A 22,705-nucleotide genomic window follows, 5' to 3' on the forward strand; every position below is an offset into this window, starting at 1 on the left:
CAACATATCTGCTGCTGCAGCTGCAAATCCTGCCAATGGTGGTTCATGGCGGGGGCTGTGGACGCTCATGCTATATGAGCTGGGTCTGCACCAAAAGGCAACCAAGAGAGTCTCTGTCCTCTTCAGCAGTCTCAGCTTTTGTGTTGTTGTTGTTGTTTAGTCGTTTAGTCGTGTCCGACTCTTCGTGACCCCATGGACCAGACCATGCCAAGCACTTCTGTCTTCCACTGCCTCCCGCAGTTTGGTCAAACTCATGCTGGTAGCTTCGAGAACACTATCCAACCATCTTGTCCTCTGCCGTCCCCTTCTCCTTGTGCCCTCCATCTTTCCCAACATCAGGGTCTTTTCCAGGGAGTCTTCTCTTCTCATGAGGTGGCCAAAGTATTGGAGCTTCAGCTTCACGATCTGTCCTTCCAGTGAGCACTCAGGGCTGATTTCCTTCAGAATGCAGAGGTTTGATCTTCTTGCAGTCCATGGGACTCTCAAGAGTCTCCTCCAGCACCATAATTCAAAAGCATCAATTCTTCGGCGATCAGCCTTCTTTATGGTCCAGCTTTCACTTCCATACATCACTACTGGGAAAACCATAGCTTTTACTATACGGACCTTTGTTGGCAAGGTGATGTCTCTACTTTTTAAGATGCTGTCTAGGTTTGTCATTGCTTTTCTCCCAAGAAGGAGGCGTCTTTTAATTTCGTGGCTGCTGTCACCACCTGCAGTGATCATGGAGCCCAAGAAAGTAAAATCTCTCACTGCCTCCATTTCTTCCCCTTCTGTTTGCCAGGAGGTGATGGGGCCAGTGGCCATGATCTTCGTTTTTATTGATGTAGAGCTTCAGACCATATTTTGCGCTCTCCTCTTTCACCCTCAATAAAAGGTTCTTTAATTCCTCCTTACTTTCTGCCATCAAGATTGTGTCATCTGCATATCTGAGGTTGTTGATATTTCTTCCGGCAATCTTAATGCCAGCTAGGGATTCATCCAGCCCAGTCTTTCACATGATGAATTCTGCGTATAAGTTAAATCTCAGCTTTTGTAGCTGGAGTCAATCAGGGCCCTGCCCTCCCAGGCCAGGTAGAAAAAGGTCTTCAAGGCAGGAGCAGGTCTTCCAGGACTCACAGCCAACTTAGATGAGCAGTTATTAGGAATGTAGAAGGCTGCCTTATACAGTGGTACCTTGGTTCTCAAACTTAATCCGTTCTGGGGGTCCGTTCCAAAACCAAAGCATTCCAAAACCAAGGTGTGCTTTCCCATAGAAAGTAAGGCAAAACGGATTAATCCGTTCCAGACTTTTCAAAACAACCACTAAAACAGCAATTTAACATGAATTTTACTATCTAACGAGACCATGGATCCATAAAATGAAAGCAATAAACAATGTGCTGCAGTCACACAGTCAATCAGTAGCTGAAATGGGTTCTACACAGTCACAAAAACAAAACAAAAAAGCTGTAAAAACACAAAAGAAATAGCAAAAACAGACAGACCTCAGCGTAACACTCAAAACGGGAGTGTGGCATTCAAAACGGAAGCATAACACTCAAAACGGAGCACGTTCGGCTTCCGGAAAACATACTGGGTTTGCAGTGTTTGGGTTCCAAGTTGTTTGAGTACCAAGGCATTTGAGAACCAAGGTACCACTGTACTTACTTATTCCTGCATCGCAGGGGGTTGAACTAGATGACTCTTGGGGTCCCTTCCAACTCTATGATTCTATGACTGAGGCCATTGGCCCACAGCATTCAGAATTGTCTACACTGATTGGCAGTGGCACTCCAGGGTTTGAGGCAGCGGATCTTCCCATCCCTACCTGGAGATACCAGGGATTGAACCAGCAGCCTTCTGGATATTGCTGGATAATGTATCGCTATACAGTGGTACCTCAGGTTAAGTACTTAACCTGAAACTGTTCTTAACCTGAAGCACCACTTTAGCTAATGGGGCCTCCTGCTGCCACCGCACTGCTGGAGCACGATTTCTGTTCTCATCCTGAAGCAAAGTTCTTAACCTGAAGCACTATTTCTAGGTTAGCGGAGTCGGTAACCTGAAGCATATGTAACCTGAGGTACGACTGTACTGTGCTGTGTTGGACCTTCATTTGAGCTCTTTTTCCAACTGAAAAGTGGCGGCTCAGCAGCAGTGAAGAGCGTGCAAGCAAACAATCCGTTTGCACAAGCCAGAAAAAGTTAGACCAGGGGTCAACAGACATTTTCAGCAGGGGGCGGCCGGTCCACTGTCCCTCAGGCCTTGTGGGGGGCCGGACTATATTTTGGAGGGGGGAAATGAACGGATTCCTATGCCCCACAAATAACCCAGAGATGCATTTTAAATAAAAGCTGACCCAAAACACCCACCCACCCCACTCACACATGAAAACAAAGGCCACCACAGCCAACCACAAATGAACAACCACACCCTAGGCCAACCCCAGCCTCTCTCACCACCAAAGGAACACAAGTGAACAGCAAAGAATCTGCACAAGCAACGCTGACACCAAACCCTACATATAGTAAGTGAAATAGAAACATCGCCACCCGGTCTCACCCCCACCCATCTTTCTCCCCCCCCCCTCCACCTCTTTCCCCCTTTTCTTCCTAATGTCTCAACAAATGAAACTGATTTGTAAAAACGTTACATGGAAAAAAATACAAGAGAGAGACATTGCACACACTTTTGTAAATCGAGAAAATCTTTGATAAAATAAATAAATAAAATAAAATAAAAGCACACATTCTACTCGTGTAAAAAAACACCACAAATAACCCAGAGATGCATTTTAAATAAAAGGACACATTCTATTCATGTAAAAACACATCCGTGAGCCAGATTTAGAAGGCGATTGGGCCGGATCCGGTCCCCAGGCCTTAGTCAGCTTACCCACGAGTTAGACAGAAATGAAACCAGGGGCAAGACTACAGAATGTCAGTTGGTGATTGCTAGTCTGAAATTACTTATTATTGCTGCTGTTTATTGAATTTATAACGCTAATGCAGCAGTTCACCCTTGGAGGTGCCGTCCGCTGTCCCTCTCGAGACAGATGGATGCCAACAGTGATTGGCACCCCGCCCTTCCTCCCCACAGATCCCAGGGTGGCAAGCAAATGCACCGTTTAAAAATAAAAATGGAGCAGCAATATTCTGAAACCGCTAAAACACGCTAAAAGCAATTTGCAGTTAAAAATATCTAAAAGCCGTTTCAGTTAAAAGCATTCTGGAAGCAACTGCACATATAAACACCATTCTATCCAACGATCGGGGGGGGGGGGGGAACAGGAATACTTTCAAGTTCTTCATGCAAGTTAATAATGATGGAGACAGGCACACCTCACTAGGGAGGGCATTCCGCAACCGGGGAGCCACCACTAAAAAGGCCCTGTCGCAGTTAATCATCAGCCAGGCAGCCCTCAGTGGCAGGACCATCCGCAAGACCTCACCTGGTGATTACAGTGGTACCTCACGTTACAGATGCTTCAGGTTACAGACGCTTCAGGTTACAGACTCCGCTAACCCAGAAATAGTACCTCGGGTGAAGAACTTTGCTTCAGGATGAGAACAGAAATCGTGCAGCGGCAGCGGAAGGCCCCATTAGCTAAAGTGGTACCTCAGGTTAAGAACTGTTTCACGTTAAGAACGGACCTCCAGAACAAATTAAGTTCTTAACCCGAGGTACCACTGTATAGTGTCCAAGATCGTTGGTAGGTAAAAGAAGATATGGATAACTTTTTACTTTGTATAAGGGATTGGATTTGGCTTTCCAGACTGTTTTATTTTTTGTTTGATTGATCCTTACAATTCCACAATCTGTGTAGCTGCTCAGTTGAGGTTATGATAATGGCCACAAATATGAAGTACAATGGTTGCAAAGGATACAACTTTGGTGACAGTTGTTGGGAGACAAAATGGTGGCTGGAGAGTTGACAACAGAGTCACCTTTCCTTGTTCTTCTGTTTCAACCCCAGGTTTCTAATCCTAGGAAGAAATGCAAGAAGAAAAAATACGTTAACTCTGGGACAGTAAGTATGGGGAATGTTATGTTCTTCTCCTCTCCCCACACCTTGAATTTTTAAGCGCCAGCTCCAGTTGCTGAAGGGTTTGGTTTGAACCTGTAAGACGGGGGATAGAAAATCTCATGGCTTTCCAGATGTTGCTGGACTACAACTCCCATCAGTCCTCAACCACTGTGGATCAGGGATGATGGGACTTTGAGTCCATCAACATCTAGAGGAATGTAGGTACCCTAACCTGCTGCAGAGCATAGATGATCTGGTGAACTGGAGCGGGTTGCTAAGATTCCTGTGTTATTTTGGGAGGCGGGACAAAAATTCCCACCGGTACCACCAGTCCTTCCTTCCGGTCACAGGGGGAGCTGATCTGGATCAGGATGGAGTGGGCAGAGGTTTAAAGCCCTCTTTCCCCTCCCCCCAGGGTCCAGATCCGCCCCCCCATCACCAACTTCCTATTTACATTTCCAAAAGCAGTGTACACAGTTGCTCACTGGGTGAACAGTGTCACACGCCATGCATTGAAAACACATGGGGAGAAATTCAGCTCAGCACTATGGCGAATTTTCTGCCCGTGCAAGCTTTTCAGGTTGCTGGATGGAATGATCCCTCCCCCCCGTCCCTCAGGCTGTTCTGGGGGTTCCCCTGACCTTCCCAAGCCATTTTGGGAGGGGCGGAGAGGGGTGGAATGCCCCGTTGAGCTGGCAGATACCCTTCTGTGGGCTTCCACGGGCAGGACTCGTGAGCTGAACGCAGTGGGGAGTTTAGGCATGGAAGGGCAATCCCACAAATTTTTCTGGTGCGTTTCCCCTTCACTTTCCCTATCACAAATCCCCTCAATCTTTTAGGGGGGAAGCAAGCTTGTTGTGCAAGGTCAACCGTCATTCTGCAACCTGAATTTGCCAGCATGTGATCATATCCCACTCCTAAAATAGCAACAGTCTAGAAGCTCCTTTAGCCTCCAAGTTGCCTCTCTGACTACATGTGTTTCACATGTTGTTGTTTTTTCTGTCTGTCTCTCTGTTTCCGGTAGGTAACGCTGCTGTCCTTCGCAGTGCAGTCGGAATACACCTTTGTCGACTACATTCGAGGCGGGTGCGTTGGTTGAAAAGCTGGGGTGCCTCCTAGGGCCCTGACTCTGGAGGGCCAGGGGCTGGCTGCCCTGTTATTGATGGATGAAATGCCCATCTTTCACCCTAAGGTCCCAGGGTGGGTTGCAACACTGAAGTGCCACTTTGCAATATGATATTAAGTCCTGAAGGACCTACATTGGCTCCCAGTACGTTTCCGAGCACAATTCAAAGTGTTGGTGCTGACCTTTAAAGCCCTAAACGGCCTCAGCCCAGTATACCTGAAGGAGCATCTCCACCCCTATCATTCGACCCGGACACTGAGGTCCAGCACCAAGAGCCTTCTGGTGGTTCCCTCACTGCGAGAAGCGAAGTTACAGGGAACCAGGTAGAGGGCCTTCTCGGTAGTGGCACCCACCCTGTGGAAAGCCCTCCCATCAGATGTCAAGGAAATAAACAACTATCTGACTTTTAGAAGACATCTGAAGGCAGCCCTGTTTAGGGAAGTTTTTAATGTTTGATGTTTTATCACTTATTCTTATTCTTATTCTTATTCTTATTCTTATGTTGGGAGCCACCCAGCCAGATGGGCAGGGTATAAATAATGAAATTATTATTATTATTATTAGTCATTTAAAACAACTTACCATTTCAGAAATATATATCCTAAAAATATATTCCAAAATTATACACCTCAAGCGTCAAAAGCCAGGGTAAAGAGGTTCGTCTTCAGCATTCTCCGAAAGCTGTATAAAGAAGGTGCAGACACGCTTCTGCGGGGAGTTCCACAGCTTAGGGGCCACCATGGAGAAGGCCCTCTCGCAGGTCACCACTCGCACGCCCAAGCCTCTGATAGTAGGGGAACTACCTGAGAGGATCTGTAGGGAAGGAGGCTGTGCTTCAGATATTTGGTCTCTGAGTTGTTTAGAGCTTGAAGCACCAACGCCAGCCTTCACAGCTTCTTGGGTATTGCCCAGGAGGAGACTAGGCAGGAAGGCAGAACAAGACAAGTGTGTGAAGCATTGAGAGGATGACATGCCTGAGGTCTGGCAGAGACCTTTGAGGTTGGGGCTCTGCTTTTGGGGTACCGGCAGGAGACCGAAGGGTGCTGGTGGGATTAACCTATGAGGAAGAACACAGCTAAGGGTGTTTTGGGGGGCTCACAAGAATGGCAGCATCCATTTCTCTCTCTCCTCCATCCCACCCCTTAGGACACAGCTGAATTTCACCGTCGCCATTGATTTCACCGCCTCCAACGGTGAGTGCAGCACAGCCGTGAGTCGCTATGGGAACAGAGGGAGAGTTTAGCTGCCGGTAACCAGGCAGCCGAGGACCCTTGGGCTAAAGGCAGATCTTTAACCTTCCACCTCTGTGGGGTTGCCTGCCCCCGCTCTCAAATGTGGGGCTGTGAGAATCCTCCCGCAAAGAACTTCCACACTTCTATACCAGAATTGGTCGCAGGACAGGGTGAGGGGAGAGAAATACCATTGTCCCAGTGTCTGAGGAGTGAAGGAAGAGGGGAATTCACCTGTGGGAGAAGTGGAAGTGGAAGTATTAGGCCAAGTATTGGGACGCGGGTGGCGCTGTGGGTTAAACCACAGAGCTTAGGACTTGCCGATCAGAAGGTCGGCGGTTCGAATCCCCGTGACAGGGTGAGCTCCCGTTGCTCGGTCCCTGCTCCTGCCAACCTAGCAGTTTGAAAGCATGTCGAAGTGCAAGTAGATAAATAGGTACCACTCTGGAGGGAAGTTAAAAGGTGTTTCCGTGGGCTGCTCTGGATCGCCAGAAGCGGCTTAGTCTTGCTGGCCACATGACCTGGAAGCTGTATGCTGGCTCCCTCGGCCAATAAAGCAAGATGAGCGCTGCAACCCCAGAGTCGGTCACGACTGGACCTAATGGTCAGGGGTCCCTTTACCTTTACCTTATTAGGCCAGTCAAGGTGCCGTTGAGGAGAAGAAGGAAAGTATGAAGAACTACCCAAGGTTCTGTGAATTCCCAGAGGAGGGAGAGAGCCAAGCCAAGCCAAGATGGCGGAGGGTTGCTGGCTTTTTGATATGGGTTTCCGAATGCTGTGTGTATAGCCTATGGGAAGCTGTGGGGCTGGATTTCTGGGGGGATGGGGTTGTGGGATTCTGGAGGCTGACCAAATGCCTTTTCACAGGGATTCCCTCCCAGCCCACCTCCCTCCATTACATGAGCCCCTACCAGCTCAGCTCCTACGCCATGGCTCTGAAGGCCGTTGGAGAAATCATCCAGGACTACGACAGCGACAAGCTTTTCCCTGCCTACGGCTTCGGAGCCAAAGTCCCGCCGGACGGCAAGGTGTCCCACCAGTTCCCTTTGGTAGGTGGGAACCCCCCCCCCCAGTTGCAATGATGGGAAGGGCCTGCTGTATGTATGGCCCCAGATTCAATCCCTGGTGTCTCCATTTGCTCGCATCTGGAGGAGCAAACATACTGTCAAGTCAGGAAGGGCAAAACTGGGCTAGAGGGATCATTGTCCTGACTTATGAGGCAGTTTTTTGCATATCTGTGGAGTCGGGTTTTAGGGAAATCTCTGTGGGTTAAACCACAGAGCCTAGGACTTGCCGATCAGAAGGTCGGCGGTTCGAATCCCCGCGACGGGGTGAGCTCCCATTGTTCGGTCCCTGCTCCTGCCAACCTAGAAGTTCGAAAGCACGTCAAAGTGCAAGTAGATAAATAGGTACCACTCCGGCAGGAAGGTAAACGGCGTTTCCGTGCGCTGCTCTGGTTCGCCAGAAGCGGCTTAGTCATGCTGGCCACATGACCCGGAAGCTGTCTGTTGGCTCCCTTGACCAATAAAGCGAGATGAGCACCGCAACCCCAGAGTCGGCCACGACTGGACCTAATGGTCAGGGGTCCTTTACCTTTACCTTACCTGGATCATTGTATACCCCAGAGGTTCACAAGCTGAGCTCCATGGACCATTAATGGTCATTGAGCTCTGTTGAGTTAGTTTGTGGAAAGGCTTTGGAACAGTCAAGTCATTTGTACCTAGTTTTGTGCTTGGTTTTCTTTTCCCCCTGACAACGGAGATCAAGACTGTCTTAACCAGAGCCAGATTTACCAGCCTCGGACTCTGGATTTTCATAATATATAGTTTCCCTCCCTAGTCAAAGAGGCCCTTCTCAGCACAGCTTGTCCTAAAGCCCCTGACTTTCCTAATACGGTACTGGTTTTGAGAACGAACCTCCATTATCTCCCAAGATGTATGCCACCAACAACAGCAACAACAATTTTGTGTGGATCATTTTGATGTTTTATTTCATATTGTTGTAAAGCACTTAGAAGTGTTTGGTTTTTGGTGCTGCTTTTTTCCCTCTTTGCTCTTTTTTTTTGTACATTCAAACAGTATATAAATGTTGTCAAATAATTTGATAAATCAGTGATGGCGGCACCATGGTTAAGTACATGGTTTGCCGAGACATCTCACCCTAGGAACTTTGCAGTGGGGCAGGGGGAGTTAGCAAACTACCATTACATAGACACCAAAAAGAAATTCAGAGCGTGTAGTCAAAACTTGCTGCTTGCTCTCTGTAATGACACCTGGTGGATTTGCAAGAGTAAGAAGATTCAAGGTTGTTGCCAATAACTACGTTCGCTGCGACACACAACACACTCCGCTTCTGAGCCACTGCAGAAGCCTTTGCCCTGCTGTGAGTAACAGACATGTTACAACTCAACAACAAACCGGCAGGCAGCCTTATAAGGGACGTTGATATCCATCAAACCAGCTTTTTTAAAAAAACACTTTTTATCTCCCTTTGTATTATGATGTGAATTGCCTAATCTGCATCCATAGTTACCCAACTGCTCACATCCAACTCTTGGCTTCATTTTCCTTCTCTTTCGCTCCAGTTACTGGTCGGTGCTGCATTCCTTTTCAAGACTAGCACAGGTGATGGGATGCAGCGATGAGTTTGTGCCAGAACTCCAGGGCTCAGGCCTCTAACCTGTTTCCAACGCCAAGTTTTATCTCTGGATTGTGCAGAATAGACGCATGTCCCTCTCCACCAAATAAATGAAGCCCCTTGCTCACTGTTCTGTGGTTAGTGGGGCAGGTCTTCCAGCTCAGGGTTTGTCTTCCAACAGAGGTTCCTCAATCCCCCTCTTTCTAAAAGTTTAGTAGTGGTGGAAGGATCCTTAATATTGTTTTGCTCACCACCTGTTTTCTATGGTTTTTAGTGCTTACGGTATGAAACATGCCACAGGTATCAACAAATGCGTGTGACCGAGCTTCTGCAGCACAGCACAAAAACTGGATTGTGGAGAGGGGGGAAAGGAAGCTTAATTTTTTTACACGCACACAAAGTCTCCATTCCTCATGCCTCCGAATACTTCTTAAATGCGCAAGAACAGCCAAGCTAGCCGGGTGTTTTGCCCTGGGTGAAGCCTCCAGAGGGGCACCATTGAGGCTCCCAGCCTGTGTGTGGCAGGGGCGCCAAACTGGGTCTTTAACGCGGGTGAACGAAAGCCTAGTTTCACACCTAGAATCATAGAATCATAGAGTTGGAAGAGACCACAAGGGCCATCGAGTCCAACCCTCTGCCAAGCAGGAAACACCATCAGAGCACTCCTGACATATGGTTGTCAAGCCTCTGCTTAAAGACCTCCAAAGAAGGAGACTCCACCACACTCCTTGGCAGCAAATTCCACTGTCGAACAGCTCTTACTGTCAGGAAGTTCTTCCTAATGTTTAGGTGGAATCTTCTTTCTTGTAGTTTGGATCCATTGCTCCGTGTCCGCTTTTCTGGAGCAGCAGAAAACAACCTTTCTCCCTCCTCTATGTGACATCCTTTTATATACTTGAACATGGCTATCATATCACCCCTTAACTTCCTCTTCTCCAGGCTAAACATGTCCAGCTCCCTTAGCCGTTCCTCATAAGGCATCGTTTCCAGGCCTTTGACCATTTTGGTTGCCCTCCTCTGGACACGTTGCAGTTTGTCAGTGTCCTTCTTGAACTGTGGTGCCCAGAACTGAGCCCAGATTGCACTGCCTTCAATAAAAGCACACCTGATCCAAACTCTGGAGCTGGGATTGCTGCCAGCTGAGCTGTCCTAAGCCCGATAGAGGGAAAGCAAGCCATGGAAATAAGAGTTTTGAATACCATCCTTTTGGCAAGCATTAGTTCCATTAGGTTAGTTTCCAAGCTGGAAAGGGGCTCGTCCACACCTCCCTTTGCCCTGACGCTCTCCTTGGGAAAACAGCAGTTTGCCATTTGTTCTGATTCAGCGGTAAATAGAGTGTTCTCCCGGGGGAAAGCTGCAGGGCAAACGTAAATCCACTCGGACTCATGGCCAGAAGGCACTTTCTAGGCACGGAACCAGCAGAAGTGTGGACAAGCTCAGAGTTAGGGTCCAGCCTAAGTTCCCCCTGCCTGGTCCAATCCCTGCCACTCCCCGCTTTTCAGGGCTTATGCTGACGTAAGGTCCACTGGTCTCTCTCTCTCTCTCTCTCTCTCTCTCTCTCTATATATATATATATATATTAACATATCATTTTCAACAATTATTAAAGATACTTTTATATCTTATACAATTTTTTTGACTTCCATCGATCACATCTGAAAATCTTCCAATCTCTTCACTTAATTTAAATTTCTTACTTTCACTATTAGATTCAAATATCATAACTAATGCCTCTCTTCTTTGCAGTGTTTCATATATTTCTCCTTACAAAACTTCTTGTAGTCCTACTAGTGTAATTTGTTGATTACAGTTGCTCTTCAGATAATTCATATATTTCTTCCAATCTTCTGTAAATCTCTGGTCCCACAGGTTTCGAATCCTTCCTGTCATTTTATCCAATTCTGCGTAGTCCGTTAATTTTGTCTGTCATTCTTCTTTCGTTGGTATTTCTTCTTGCTTCCATTTCTGGGCCAACAATACTCTTGCCGCTGTTGTTGCATATAAAAACAATTTAACATCTTGTCTATTAATATCCTCACTTAAGGTCCACTGGTCTTAGCTCTAGCTAAGCCAGGATTAGGGAGGCACACTGGTATAGCCCGGCGGTAGTAGGAACTGGGTGGCTGAGCCAGAGATCCACCAGATCCTATCTTGCAGATCTCGGCTTTGGGTTCACCTGTTACTGCCTGTTGTTGGGGTTATTTTGGCAAAAAATATCCATGTACCTCCCTTCCTATAAGATCTGTTGTGTTTGCTAAACGGCACTGTTCTTTCCTTAGAATCACAACCCAGACAACCCCAGCTGCGAGGGTATCGAGGGAGTGCTGGAATCTTATTTCCACAGCTTACGCACAGTGCAGCTATACGGACCCACCAACTTTGCGCCAGTCATCAACCAGGTGGCACGGTAAGTGGGCACCGGAAAAGCAGCGCACGCCGAACCAGGTCCTGCCCTCCTTCGTCTTGGGAGCCTTGCGTTGGACTGGGGGCAGAACATCTCTGAGTTGGTCTTTCCAAGATGCAGTTGTTGCAACACCCAGACGAAAGTCACCTCTGCCTTCAAAGGAGCCCAGTCTGGCTCCAGGGCTTGCGTGTTTTCAGTGGTGCCTTAGGGAACATCCCCCGTTGCCCGGCCGATCCGAGCAGCGTGATTTGAACCACTGAGGACAGCTGTAGAGAAAGGTGGAGGAACCGCCAACCCAAACCTTCTCGTTAGTGGCGCCCTCCCTGTGGAACACCCTCGCTTCAGATGTCAAGGAGATAAGGAATTACGCAATTTTTAGAAGACATCTGAAGGCAGCCCTGTATCGGGAGGTTTATAACGTTTGATGTTTTTAATTATGTTTTTAGATATGCTGCTGCAAGCCGTCCAGAGTGGCTTGGGAAACCCAGCCAGATGAGCAGGGTATAATAATAATAATAATAATAATAATAATAATAATACAGTGGTACCTTGGGTTAAGAACTTAATTCGTTCTGGAGGTCCATTCTTAACCTGAAACTGTTCTTAACCTGAGGTACCACTTTAGCTAATGGGGCCTCCTGCTGCCGCCACGCCGCCAGAGCACAATTTCTGTTCTCATCCTGAAGCAAAGTTCTTAACCCGAGGTCTGGGTTAGCAGAGTCCGTAACCTGAAGCGTCTGTAACCCAAAGTACCACTGTAATAATAATGCCCTCTGTTTCAACTCTCCGGCTGAGAACTCTGTTTGCTTGGTGGGCAGAGCTCCATAGTGCAGTGGGAAGTGGTGAAGAAGCAAAGCATGTCTTGGTCCTCTTGATTCTCCCTCTTCCTCAGGTTGGCGGCCCAGGAGACCGACGGGTCCCAATATTACGTCCTGCTCATCATCACGGACGGAGTCATCTCTGACATGCTGCAAACCAAGGAAGCCATTGTCAGCGTGAGTCCAAGCTCTCCCTTTCCATGCTGGGAGATGGGTGGGGAAGAAAAGGAACACCCTCAAAACTTAAGGGGACGCATGAAAGCTGGTCACCAGCAGCTCCCAATGTCACCTTAAGTGCCTTCTTGAAGAAACCGGTGGTCTCCACCTGCCCTCACGCCTTCTCGGTTGAATTTGCAATAAAGCGGTCAACACAGGCTTCCTCACTGCCCACCACCAAAACCCCATAAAAAGGCCTTCTTTACATAAGCAATGGTGCGGACATTAACCGCTGGCAGAATGAGGCTGAGAGGTCCCAGCACAGCAGGGATAAACAGCTTTGCAGCCAAGATACGTAGCAATGTCCACTGTGCATTGCTGTTGTACATAACATGTTTTTGCATGTGTGCATAAAGGTAAAGGTAAAGGAACCCCTGACCATTAGGTCCAATCGTGACCGACTCTGGGGTTGCAGCGCTCATCTCGCTTTATTGGCCAAGGGAGCCAGCGTACAGTTTCCGGGTCATGTGGCCAGCATGACTAAGCCACTTCTGGCAAACCAGAGCAGCGCACGGAAACGCTGTTTACCTTCCCGCCGGAGCGGTATCTATTTATCTACTTGCACTTTGATGTGCTTTCGAACTGCTAGGTTGGCAGGAGCAGGGACCGAACAACGGGAGCTCACCCCGGTGCGGGGATTCGAACCGCTGACCTTCTGATTGGCAAGTCCTAGGCTCTGTGGTTTAACCCACAGCGCCACCTGCGTGTGCATACACAGCTGCAAATGTGTGGATTTAGATTAGCCCAGGGCTCCTTGTGGCCTTGATCTGGATCTGCAAGGCTAAACACCATGTGGGCATAGCTGTCAACGTTTCCCTTTTTTAAAGGAAAATTCCCTTATTCCGAATAGGGTTTCACCTTTAAAAAAGGGGAAAGTTGACAGCTATGCATGTGGGATGCATCTCAGACAATGCGGTTCTCCCCACAGGCCTCGTCTTTGCCAATGTCTATCATCATCGTGGGAGTAGGGCCGGCTGATTTTCTGGGTAAGTGTTGCCCTGATCCAAGATGTGTGATGGGCCAACGATGGGAATTGTGTTGGGTGGACCTGGACCAACCCGGTCCGACAGGGTGACACGACGACAAAGTCGGTGGCTTGCTATGCTTCGGCACTTCGCACGCGCCTGTGAGCCAAAGCACAAAGCGGCGAGAGGGCCACCACCGAAGGCCACACTGCAAGGCCAATGACTAGGGCCTTGTGGAGCTGGGTTGCATGCAGGGAAGAGGGGCTTTTGTAGGTGCCCTGTACTTGGGCAGCAACCCAAGGAGGATGGCAACGAATCTTAGCAGTAATTCATTCTTGTGTGATCCTCAGCTATGGAAGAGCTGGACGGAGATGAAGTGCGAGTCTCCTCCAGGGGGCGCTATGCTGAGAGAGACATTGTACAGGTAACTCTTTCCCAGAGAGCATGGATGGATCAGCGATGCTAAAGGGTGGTGGGTTTTGGGGGGCGGGATCTGGCCAAGCACCTACCCCCTTCTCTCTCTTTCTGCCCAGTTTGTGCCATTCCGGGATTACGTGGACCATTCTGGGAACCACGTGTTGAGCATGGCACGCCTGGCAAAGGACGTCCTGGCCGAAATCCCCGAGCAGCTCCTTTCCTACATGAAGACCCGCGACATCAAGCCCCTTTCTGCTAGTCCGCAGTAGCTCCGCCCTCTGCCGTAGCCTGAGCCAATGAGGGCGTTCCGCTCCGGCTGGGACTGAGACGACTCCTACCAATTGGGCAACGTTGGCTGTCCCCAATGGGCCGGGTGGCTGGGACAGCTCTCTCTGTGGGAGGTGGGCCGGGGCGTGACCTCCCTGCCTTGCACAGGTGCCCTCGGAGATGCCAGCACAAAAGCATGATGAACCCACCCAGAATCTCCCAAGGGATTGCACCAGAGTTCACAAACCAGCCCTTGGCAAGGGGCACGGACCAGGAAGGAGTTTGGAAGGAAGCCTGCATTTCGCTGAGGGCAGCCAGGGACGATGTTTTTCTTCAGGTTCGCTAAATAAGGCGCCACCGAGTTCTGTTTCTGCCTGGTTATCGACAATAAACCATCCTTGGTCCCAGGTTCTCTTGCGTGCGTGTGTTGTTGTTGTCGATGAGGGATTGTGGAAACCAAGCCTTGTGAGGAACGGTTGAGGCAGTTGGGTATGATTAGCCCGGATAAGAGACGACCGAGAGATGATATGATAGCCATCTTCAAATATCTGAAGGGCTGTCAAATGGGAGATGGAGCGTGCTTGTTTTCTGCTGCTCTGGAAGGTAGGACCCGAACCGATGGGTTCAGATGACAAGGAAGGAGATTCCGACTAAACATCAGGAAGAACTTTCTGGCGGCAAGAGCTGTTTGAAAGTGGAATAACTACCTTGGAAGGTGGTGGATTCTCCTTCGTTGGAGGGTTTTAAAACAGAGGTTGGGTGGCCATCTGTCAGGGATTCGTTAGCTGTGATTCCTTCACTCCTGGGGGTTGGACTAGATGACCCTCGGGTTCTCTTCCAACTTTACACAATTCTATAACTCTATTATGTTACAGGGTAGTTGTCCCAGTGGGGTGAACCAGCTGTGGAGTTGTGGCTTTCTGCCATCTCAGGCTATGCTTCCCAATTAAAGACCCTCTCAAGAGGTAGGCCTCTTGCTTATCCCACTTTGGGAACTAGTAAAGTTGCAGGGCTTTTTTAAGATTCATTTTACTGATAGCAACTCCACCGCAGCCCCGAGTACAAAATGAATTGCTAATCTGATGAAGCCACCGGGATGTGGGGATTTTGGACAAGAAACCACAGCACTGGCAACAGAGACAAGGAAGGCAAAACTTATTTTCTTCATAAAGTAAAGGTAAAGGGACCCCTGACCATTAGGTCCAGTCGTGGCCGACTCTGGGGTTGTGGCGCTCATCTCACTTTATTGGCCGAGGGAGCCGGCGTACAGCTTCTGGGTCATGTGGCCAGCAGGACTAAGCCGCTTCTGGCGAACCAGAGCAGTGCACAGAAATGCCGTTTACCTTCCCGCCGGAGCGGTACCTAGTTATCTACTTGCACTTTGACGTGCTTTCGAACTGCTAGGTTGGCAGGAGCTGGGACCGAGAAACGGGAGCTCACCCCGTTGCGGGGATTCGAACCGCCAACCTTCTGATCAGCAAGCCCTAGGCTCTGTGGTTTAACCCACAGCGCCACCCACGTCCCACACATTTTCTTCATATTATAGCTTAATTCAGAAAAGATCAGAGCTTAGGGTAGATGGCATATACCAGACCATGGTAACATTTTAAAAGGCATAGAGTTTTCTAGCCATACAGGCACCTGCTTTTCCAAGCCCTTTGAAGCAGAAGCTTCTTCCATGGCCAGAGCCCAGGCCAAATATCCCATTTGCCCAATGGCACCTTGAGAACAGCAACTGAACACTGCTGGGTTCTTCTTTTGCAGACTAAGGATATATACACCATACCATGAAAGCACATGAAACGCATATGGCTTTCACACACACACACAAACAACACTGGGAACTATAGTTTGCCCCTCAGCAGTGCTACAATTCCCAGCACCCTTAACAAACCTCAGTTCCTAGGATTCCTTGGTGGGGGAGCCCATGTGCTTGAAATGTTTGGTGTGGCTCTGACCTAAGTTTTAGGACAAATCTTTCATTTCCCTGACAGATGGGGAAACCCTGATATTGTAAGCCTATAAGCTAGGAGCTTCTTTCCACCGATGCAGCAATTCTCCAGCCCCCTAAGACGCCCTCTGCAGACTCTCCAGGAGGGATATTGCGGTGCACAGCAGCGGCAGCGGCCCAGCCTGGTGAGGTTCAATTGTTTGAAGCCAGCAAGCAGATGGGAAGGGAGTATTCCCGCGGCAGGGCGTTTGGCCTACTTTATCTGTGCTCTCAGGAAGCGAAAGCGCAGCCCAGGGCTGAGCCTGCCTGAATAAAACATGGAACAGCAGAAGCTGGCAGGATGCCTCCGCTCATCTGATGCGGCAGGCGGACCACCCTTCAAAGGCTTCCCATCATCGCCATCACCCCCCACTCCTCCTGCATCCCTGGCTGGGGGTCCACCTTTGGTCTTTGGCCAAGAAGGTGCAGGTAACTAGGAGAGGGGCTCGATTGCTGGGCAGTTTTTCGTGGCAGGCAGGCAGTATGCTTAGCAAACGGCCTTGGCGGTGTGCAAACCCTTAACTGCATAGGAAGCAATGGTGGCAGGTGATCTGATAGGGCGGAAAGCAAGGAGGCCAACAGCAGGGGGCACCGCAGAGCCAATGACAGGCACTGCCAACCAAGGGTGTGTTCACACTACCACTGACCCTGTTAAGTTGTGGGTGAACATATCAGACGACACAGCGATTCTTCAAGCAGCTCTTGTTTATTCACAGGCCAGAACAGAACTGAACTGAAGGGTTCAGCCAGCCTGCTTATACAGAGCTCCACTACAACGCAACAGTAACCACTTTCTGTAACTATCCAATCACTGAACGTCACTTTCAATCCCTTATTTGCATACGTGGACCTGAGTGAAAACTATCTACAGTATCCCCCTGCTGGCCCAGGGTGAGGACTTCAGTACATAACAGACCCCACACCCAGTGTGCTGCCACGGCTTGTTTTTCAAGCCACATTCACACGGTGTTTGCCACAGTCCGCATCGGCCCTGTACTTTCTTGACAAATACTGTTGTCGAATGTGTGTGTGTTTTCCCTCAGGCCAGCTTCAATCCAGCTGGAAAATTTAAGCCCCGCTCACTTTGGGCTTCCTCACAGTGTGAATGTTTATTTGAGATGGCCGTTGTGCATGCACAGACGACAGCTTCCTTTGTGCAGTGCATCGCAAACACCCGAAAGCCAGCCTGGTGGGCGTGGTTTGGAGTAAATGGCCAAAGTGGGACCCATGCTGGGCCAAATTTGGCCCATGGGCTTGGGGAGTCCTACTCTAGGTTGACCCATTGGCCTGACTGTAAAAGACAGCATCTTATGTTCTGATTACTATAAATAGGAGCTAAGAACAGGCTAGAGTGACAAAGAGCTGTCTCTTCTTGTTCTAGAAAAACCTCAGTTTGTGGAGAAGGAGGATGATTCACATAGAGAAAGACAGTCTGATCCTACATTTGCCTGGCATTAGTCACCACCACCACCAAAATGGCCACTTTCAGTTAGAAACAGGACATTCCGCTTTAGCGTCATCGTGACGAGGGTACCTTGGTTCCATGGCAACTGGTGTAAGCAGAAAATGACAACCTCTGGGCGAATATAGGAAGTGGCCAAACGCTCAAACACAAATGTTAAGAATGGTCCGCAAGGCTGCTTTTAGGAACTAACAAGGAATTTCTAGATCTGCCTAGCTACAGCTGCCTAGAAAAGTGTTCCTTAAAGAGATACCCAAGAAGAAAGAGTGTTCATACATTTCTCCCAGGTCAGTCCTGAGTTTGTCTAAATTCCTGGATTTCCCAACAAAATAAGTTTGTTTCTCTGCTCTTTTTTGACCCTAGCCATGGTAGAAATTCAGGACAGCTTTTAGGCTGTGTGGTAGGAATTTTATGGTCTTAGATATATGGTAATGTTCATAACCGCACATACATAGATCAGCGCAGGAAGACCAACCTGGAACCATTTTGATTACTAAACTGACCAAATGTTTTCTCTGCAAGGTCAAACTGGAAAAGTCTCCCCATTGTCTCTTTCCTCACAAATCTGAGCCTGTGACCTGCCCCAGGAAATAAGTATTTTACCACTACAAAAGAATGGCCAGGCTCCCAAGGCAATCCAATCAAGTAACTTGCCAGACAGGAGATAAACTGCGACAGGAGAAAAACAACATGCAAATGTTCTGTTTTAGACAGTGTTTTTTTTTTTTTGTGAAGGTGTGATGTATCTGAGGGGTGGTCTTAGGTTACACCCCTCACATGATGTATGTATGATGTTTCTGGGGGTGGTCTTGATCTGCAGGGTGGGAATTTCAAAAGTCTTTATAAGCCCTTGCACAGCATTTTTGTGGGTCCTCCTCCTTTCCTGCGAGTGAGGGGAGCACCCTGTTGCAACAGATCAATAAAGATCGAGCTTACTAGCTGCTTTGCTTCTCAATATTCTCTGGTTGGCCTCTGTTATTTTCTCCTACCAATAGGGAACCTATGTAAGGACTCTATATGGGCTCTTGGATACCCCATAAGGGAAAAGAGCATATTTTTATTTACAACAGCTGCAATCCTACACATTCACCTTGGAGCAAGTAGCCTTTAACTGAATAGGACTAACTTCTAAGTAGGCCTTCATAGGATTGTACTATTAGTATATTTGTAATAAATAATCTGCAACGTCTCCTAAATCTTCTCGTACGTAAATAAACAGGGGTGCACAGCTATGCACACATAGGCTGGCAGTCGGCTTGTTGTCTAATCTAGGTTCACTGGGCCTCACCTGTTAGCAACTACGACCTGGTTTGCACGTAACATTAAACCCTGGTTTAAATCAACCTTAGTGAGTGAGTTAGTCTTACATGCAAATCCAGACCAGTATCTCAACTATGGTTTATTCATTATAGTTTGTTCAGGAAAATAAGAATCAAAGAAATGTAGAATTGGAGGGACCACTAAAATCATTTAATCCACCCCCTGCAATGCAAAAAAAAATTTCCCCAGCATGGGTTTGAACTCACAACCCTGGAATCCAGAGTCTCAAGCTCTACCAATTGAGCTATCCCAGAAGCTTGTTGTTGGCTTACTTGATCTTAGCTATGGGTTTATATGTGAACCTGGACTATGCCACACCAGGAAAATATGGTTTTATGCTTCCTGTGACACAGCAGGACAACTCACATTTCAGATTCTCAGGATGGCCCCGTTCCGTGGACGTTGTTCCTTAACCATGATCATTCCTAAGAACAGATCCCAGAAGCAAAAACAGTCCTACAGCAACATCAAGAGTGACAAAACAACCGTGGGCTTCCTGCTTGCTAGCTCCCTGAAGCCATCTGGCTGAGCTCTGAAGAAACAGGAAGCTGGAGTAGATGGGCCTTTTGGTCTGATGCAGCAGGGCTGTTCTTATGTTCCTACATAATGGTGGCATAAGCATTTGTCAAAAGAACGAATTGACCAGTGAAGACAAACTCTAGGGGGAGAGAGCCATCCCTTTCTCAAGCGAAATACTCCCCTCCAAAGAGTATTCTCAGTGACCAATCTCAAGTCCTCAGCCTTTGGGTCAAGATATGCTTGAAATGGTAAATAAACAGCTTGCCTCAGCTCACAGCCTCCACCATGGCTTTATTAAAAAACATCATGTAATAATTATAGATTCTTTCCTTAAGGTTCTGTGATTAATGGGAGTAATTGACTCACTAAGAGGCCCCTGATGTAACAGCAGGCTCCAAGACTAGGCAGCTCAAATGAAGATCAGGTTGTTTTTCCTTATTTTTCCTGACATGGAAATAGGAAGATTATTTTATTTTTTTTGCAGCACTTGAGTGACGATACAGTATTTTATTACTTATTTTTTTCTTAGGAACATTGGAAGCTGCTTTATTCTGAGTCAGGTCACCACTGGTCCAGCAATTATCTACGCGGTTTGGCTCCAGGTCTCCGAGATTTCAGACAGGGAAATGACAATCACTGAACCTGGAGCCCGCTCCCTTCTCTGCCCACATGTGTACAAAACATGAATTCACTGAGATAGAGAATGACTTGGCCTCAGGTCACTCATTGAGCTTCTTGGCTGATTGGCGAAATTTGTTTTTTTTTTTTTTTATAATATTTTTATTTTTTCCATATAAACACAACATACATAAACATACAAAGACAAAAACAAAACAAAAAACATGTACCATTTCATATCCTAATTTCTTATACCTTTCTTCCCCGACTTCCTCATGCCTCCCTTTTCTGTATTCCAAATTCTTATCGATTGCTCAGCAAATCTTCCCTTATTTTAATTTAAATTTAGACTAGTCTTCCTTATTCTCCTTGTCTTAACCATAGCTAATAGTAACCATTTACTTTCCAGTCCAACATCATTCTAACTTTCATTAATTTTGTAGTATTTCTTTAAATAGTCTTTGAATTTTTTCCATTCTTCTTGCGCTGCTTCTCTTCCCTGGTTTCGGATTCTGCTCGTCATTTCTGCCAAGCCCATGTAGTCTATCACCTTCATCTGCCATTCTTCCAGTGTGGGTAGCTCTTGCGTCTTCCAGTACTTCGCAATAAGTATTCTAGCTGCTGTTGTAGCATACATAAAGAAAGTTATATCCGTCTTTAACACCCCTTGGCCGACAATACCCAAGAGAAAGGCCTCTGGTTTCTTGGAGAAAGTATATTTAAATACCTTTTTAAGTTCATTATAGATCATTTCCCAGAATACCTTAATCTTCGGGCAAGTCCACCAAAGATGAAAAAATGTACCTTCAGTTTCTTTACATTTCCAACATTTATTGTCAGGCAAATGGTAAATCTTTGCAAGCTTGACTGGGGTTATGTACCACCTATATATCATTTTCATAATGTTTTCTCTTAAGGCATTACATGCCGTAAATTTCATCCCGGTGGTCCACAACTTTTCCCAATCAGCAAACAAAATATTATGACCAATGTCCTGAGCCCATTTAATCATGGCCGATTTAACCGTTTCATCTTGTGTATTCCATTTCAGCAGCACATTATACATTTTTGACAAATTCTTAGTACTGGGTTCTAACAGTTCTGTCTCCAATTTTGATTTTTCCACCTGGAAGCCAATTTTACTGTCCAGTTTAAACGCTTCATTTATTTGATGATAGTGCAACCAGTCTCTCACCTTCCCTTTTAATTTCTCAAAACTCTGCAATCTCAGTTTGTCCCCTTCCTTTTCCAAAATTTCCCAGTATCTTGGCCACTTGGACTCCATATTTAACTTTTTAACTGCCTTAGCTTCCATTGGCGACAGCCACCTTGGAGTTTTATTTTCCAGCAAGTCTTTATATCTAACCCATACATTTAATAGTGCTTTTCTGACAATATGATTTTTAAAACTTTTATGTGCTTTAACCTTGTCATACCACAAATATGCATGCCACCCAAAAATATTGTTAAACCCTTCCAAATCCAAAATGTCTGTGTTTTCAAGAAGCAGCCATTCTTTCAGCCAGCAGAAAGCTGCCGCTTCATAGTACAATTTAAGGTCTGGCAGGGCAAACCCCCCTCTTTCCTTTGAATCCGTTAATATCTTAAATTTAATTCTGGGCTTTTTGCCCTGCCAGACAAATTTAGATATATCTTTTTGCCACCTCTTGAAACAATCCATTTTATCAATTATTTGCAATGCTTGGAACAAAAACAACATTCTTGGCAATACATTCATTTTTATAACTGCAATTCGGCCTAACAAGGAAAGCTTTAAATTGGACCAAATCTCCAAATCTTTTTTCACTTCTCTCCAAGTTTTTTCATAATTATCTTTAAACAAATTCACATTTTTAGCTGTCATATTTATACCCAAATATTTCACTTTTTTAACCACAGTCAACCCTGTCTCGTTCTGAAACCTTTCTTTTTCTATCTGTGTCAAATTTTTCTCCAAAACCTTTGTCTTAGACTTATTCAATTTAAATCCTGCCATTTGACCAAACTCTTGAATTATTTCCAAAACTCTTTTCGTGCTAGCTTCTGGCTCTTGCAATGTAAGTACTAAATCATCTGCAAATGCTCTCAGTTTATATTGTTTAGCTCCGACCTGAATCCCTTTAACCAACTGGTCCCTCCTAATCATATTAAGCAAAACCTCCAGGACCGATATAAAAAGTAGTGGGGAGATAGGGCACCCCTGACGTGTCCCTTTTTCAATCTTGAACTCTTCTGTAACCACATTATTTACAATTAGTTTCGCTTTCTGTTCAGAGTATATTGCACCTATACCATTTTCAAACCCTTGGCCTACCCCCATCCCCCGGAGGTTCTTCAACATAAAACTCCAAGAAATATTATCAAAGGCTTTCTCGGCATCCACAAAAATCAAAACCGCCTTGGTATTTATATTCACTTCCAACTTTTCCAAAATGTCAATTATATTCCTTACATTGTCCGACAAATGCCTTTTCGGGAGAAAGCCCGCTTGGTCCCCATGAATCTCCTCCATCAACACTCTTTTCAGTCTCTTTGCTAAAATATCAGCAAAGATTTTATAATCCACATTCAATAACGAGATGGGTCGGTAGTTTTTAAGTTGAGTCTTTTCAGTCTCTGTCTTTGGTATAAGTGTGATATAGGCCTCACTCCACGTATCAGGTGATTGGCGAAATTTGAACCCAGGTCTCTCTCTCTGGGACACGGGT

The 22,705-nt window shown here is 46.8% G+C and overlaps 2 protein-coding genes across 5 annotated transcripts in view; both read left to right on the forward strand.

Moving 5' to 3' along the window:
• The window catches only part of CPNE9 (copine family member 9), a 33,113-nt gene extending 18,617 nt beyond the window's left edge, over nt 1–14,496 (forward strand). For both annotated transcript variants that reach the window (XM_083601939.1, XM_083601940.1), the window contains 9 exons: nt 3,959–4,012; nt 5,034–5,095; nt 6,282–6,328; nt 7,232–7,413; nt 11,281–11,408; nt 12,298–12,400; nt 13,368–13,425; nt 13,755–13,828; nt 13,938–14,496. In XM_083601939.1, the coding sequence (XP_083458065.1) occupies nt 3,959–4,012; nt 5,034–5,095; nt 6,282–6,328; nt 7,232–7,413; nt 11,281–11,408; nt 12,298–12,400; nt 13,368–13,425; nt 13,755–13,828; nt 13,938–14,090 (861 nt within the window). In that variant the 3' untranslated portion in view covers nt 14,091–14,496. The remainder of the gene's footprint in view (nt 1–3,958; nt 4,013–5,033; nt 5,096–6,281; nt 6,329–7,231; nt 7,414–11,280; nt 11,409–12,297; nt 12,401–13,367; nt 13,426–13,754; nt 13,829–13,937) is intronic.
• A 3,127-nt stretch (nt 14,497–17,623) lies between these two features.
• Nucleotides 17,624–22,705, forward strand: part of BRPF1 (bromodomain and PHD finger containing 1) — a 42,685-nt gene continuing 37,603 nt past the window's right edge. For all 3 annotated transcript variants that reach the window (XM_083600310.1, XM_083600312.1, XM_083600305.1), the window contains exon 1: nt 17,624–17,827. The gene's annotated coding sequence lies outside the window, so the exon portion shown is untranslated. The remainder of the gene's footprint in view (nt 17,828–22,705) is intronic.

This window comes from Podarcis filfolensis, assembly GCF_964270895.1.
Source record: "Podarcis filfolensis genome assembly, chromosome: 2".
NCBI classification, from domain to species: Eukaryota; Metazoa; Chordata; class Lepidosauria; order Squamata; family Lacertidae; genus Podarcis; species Podarcis filfolensis.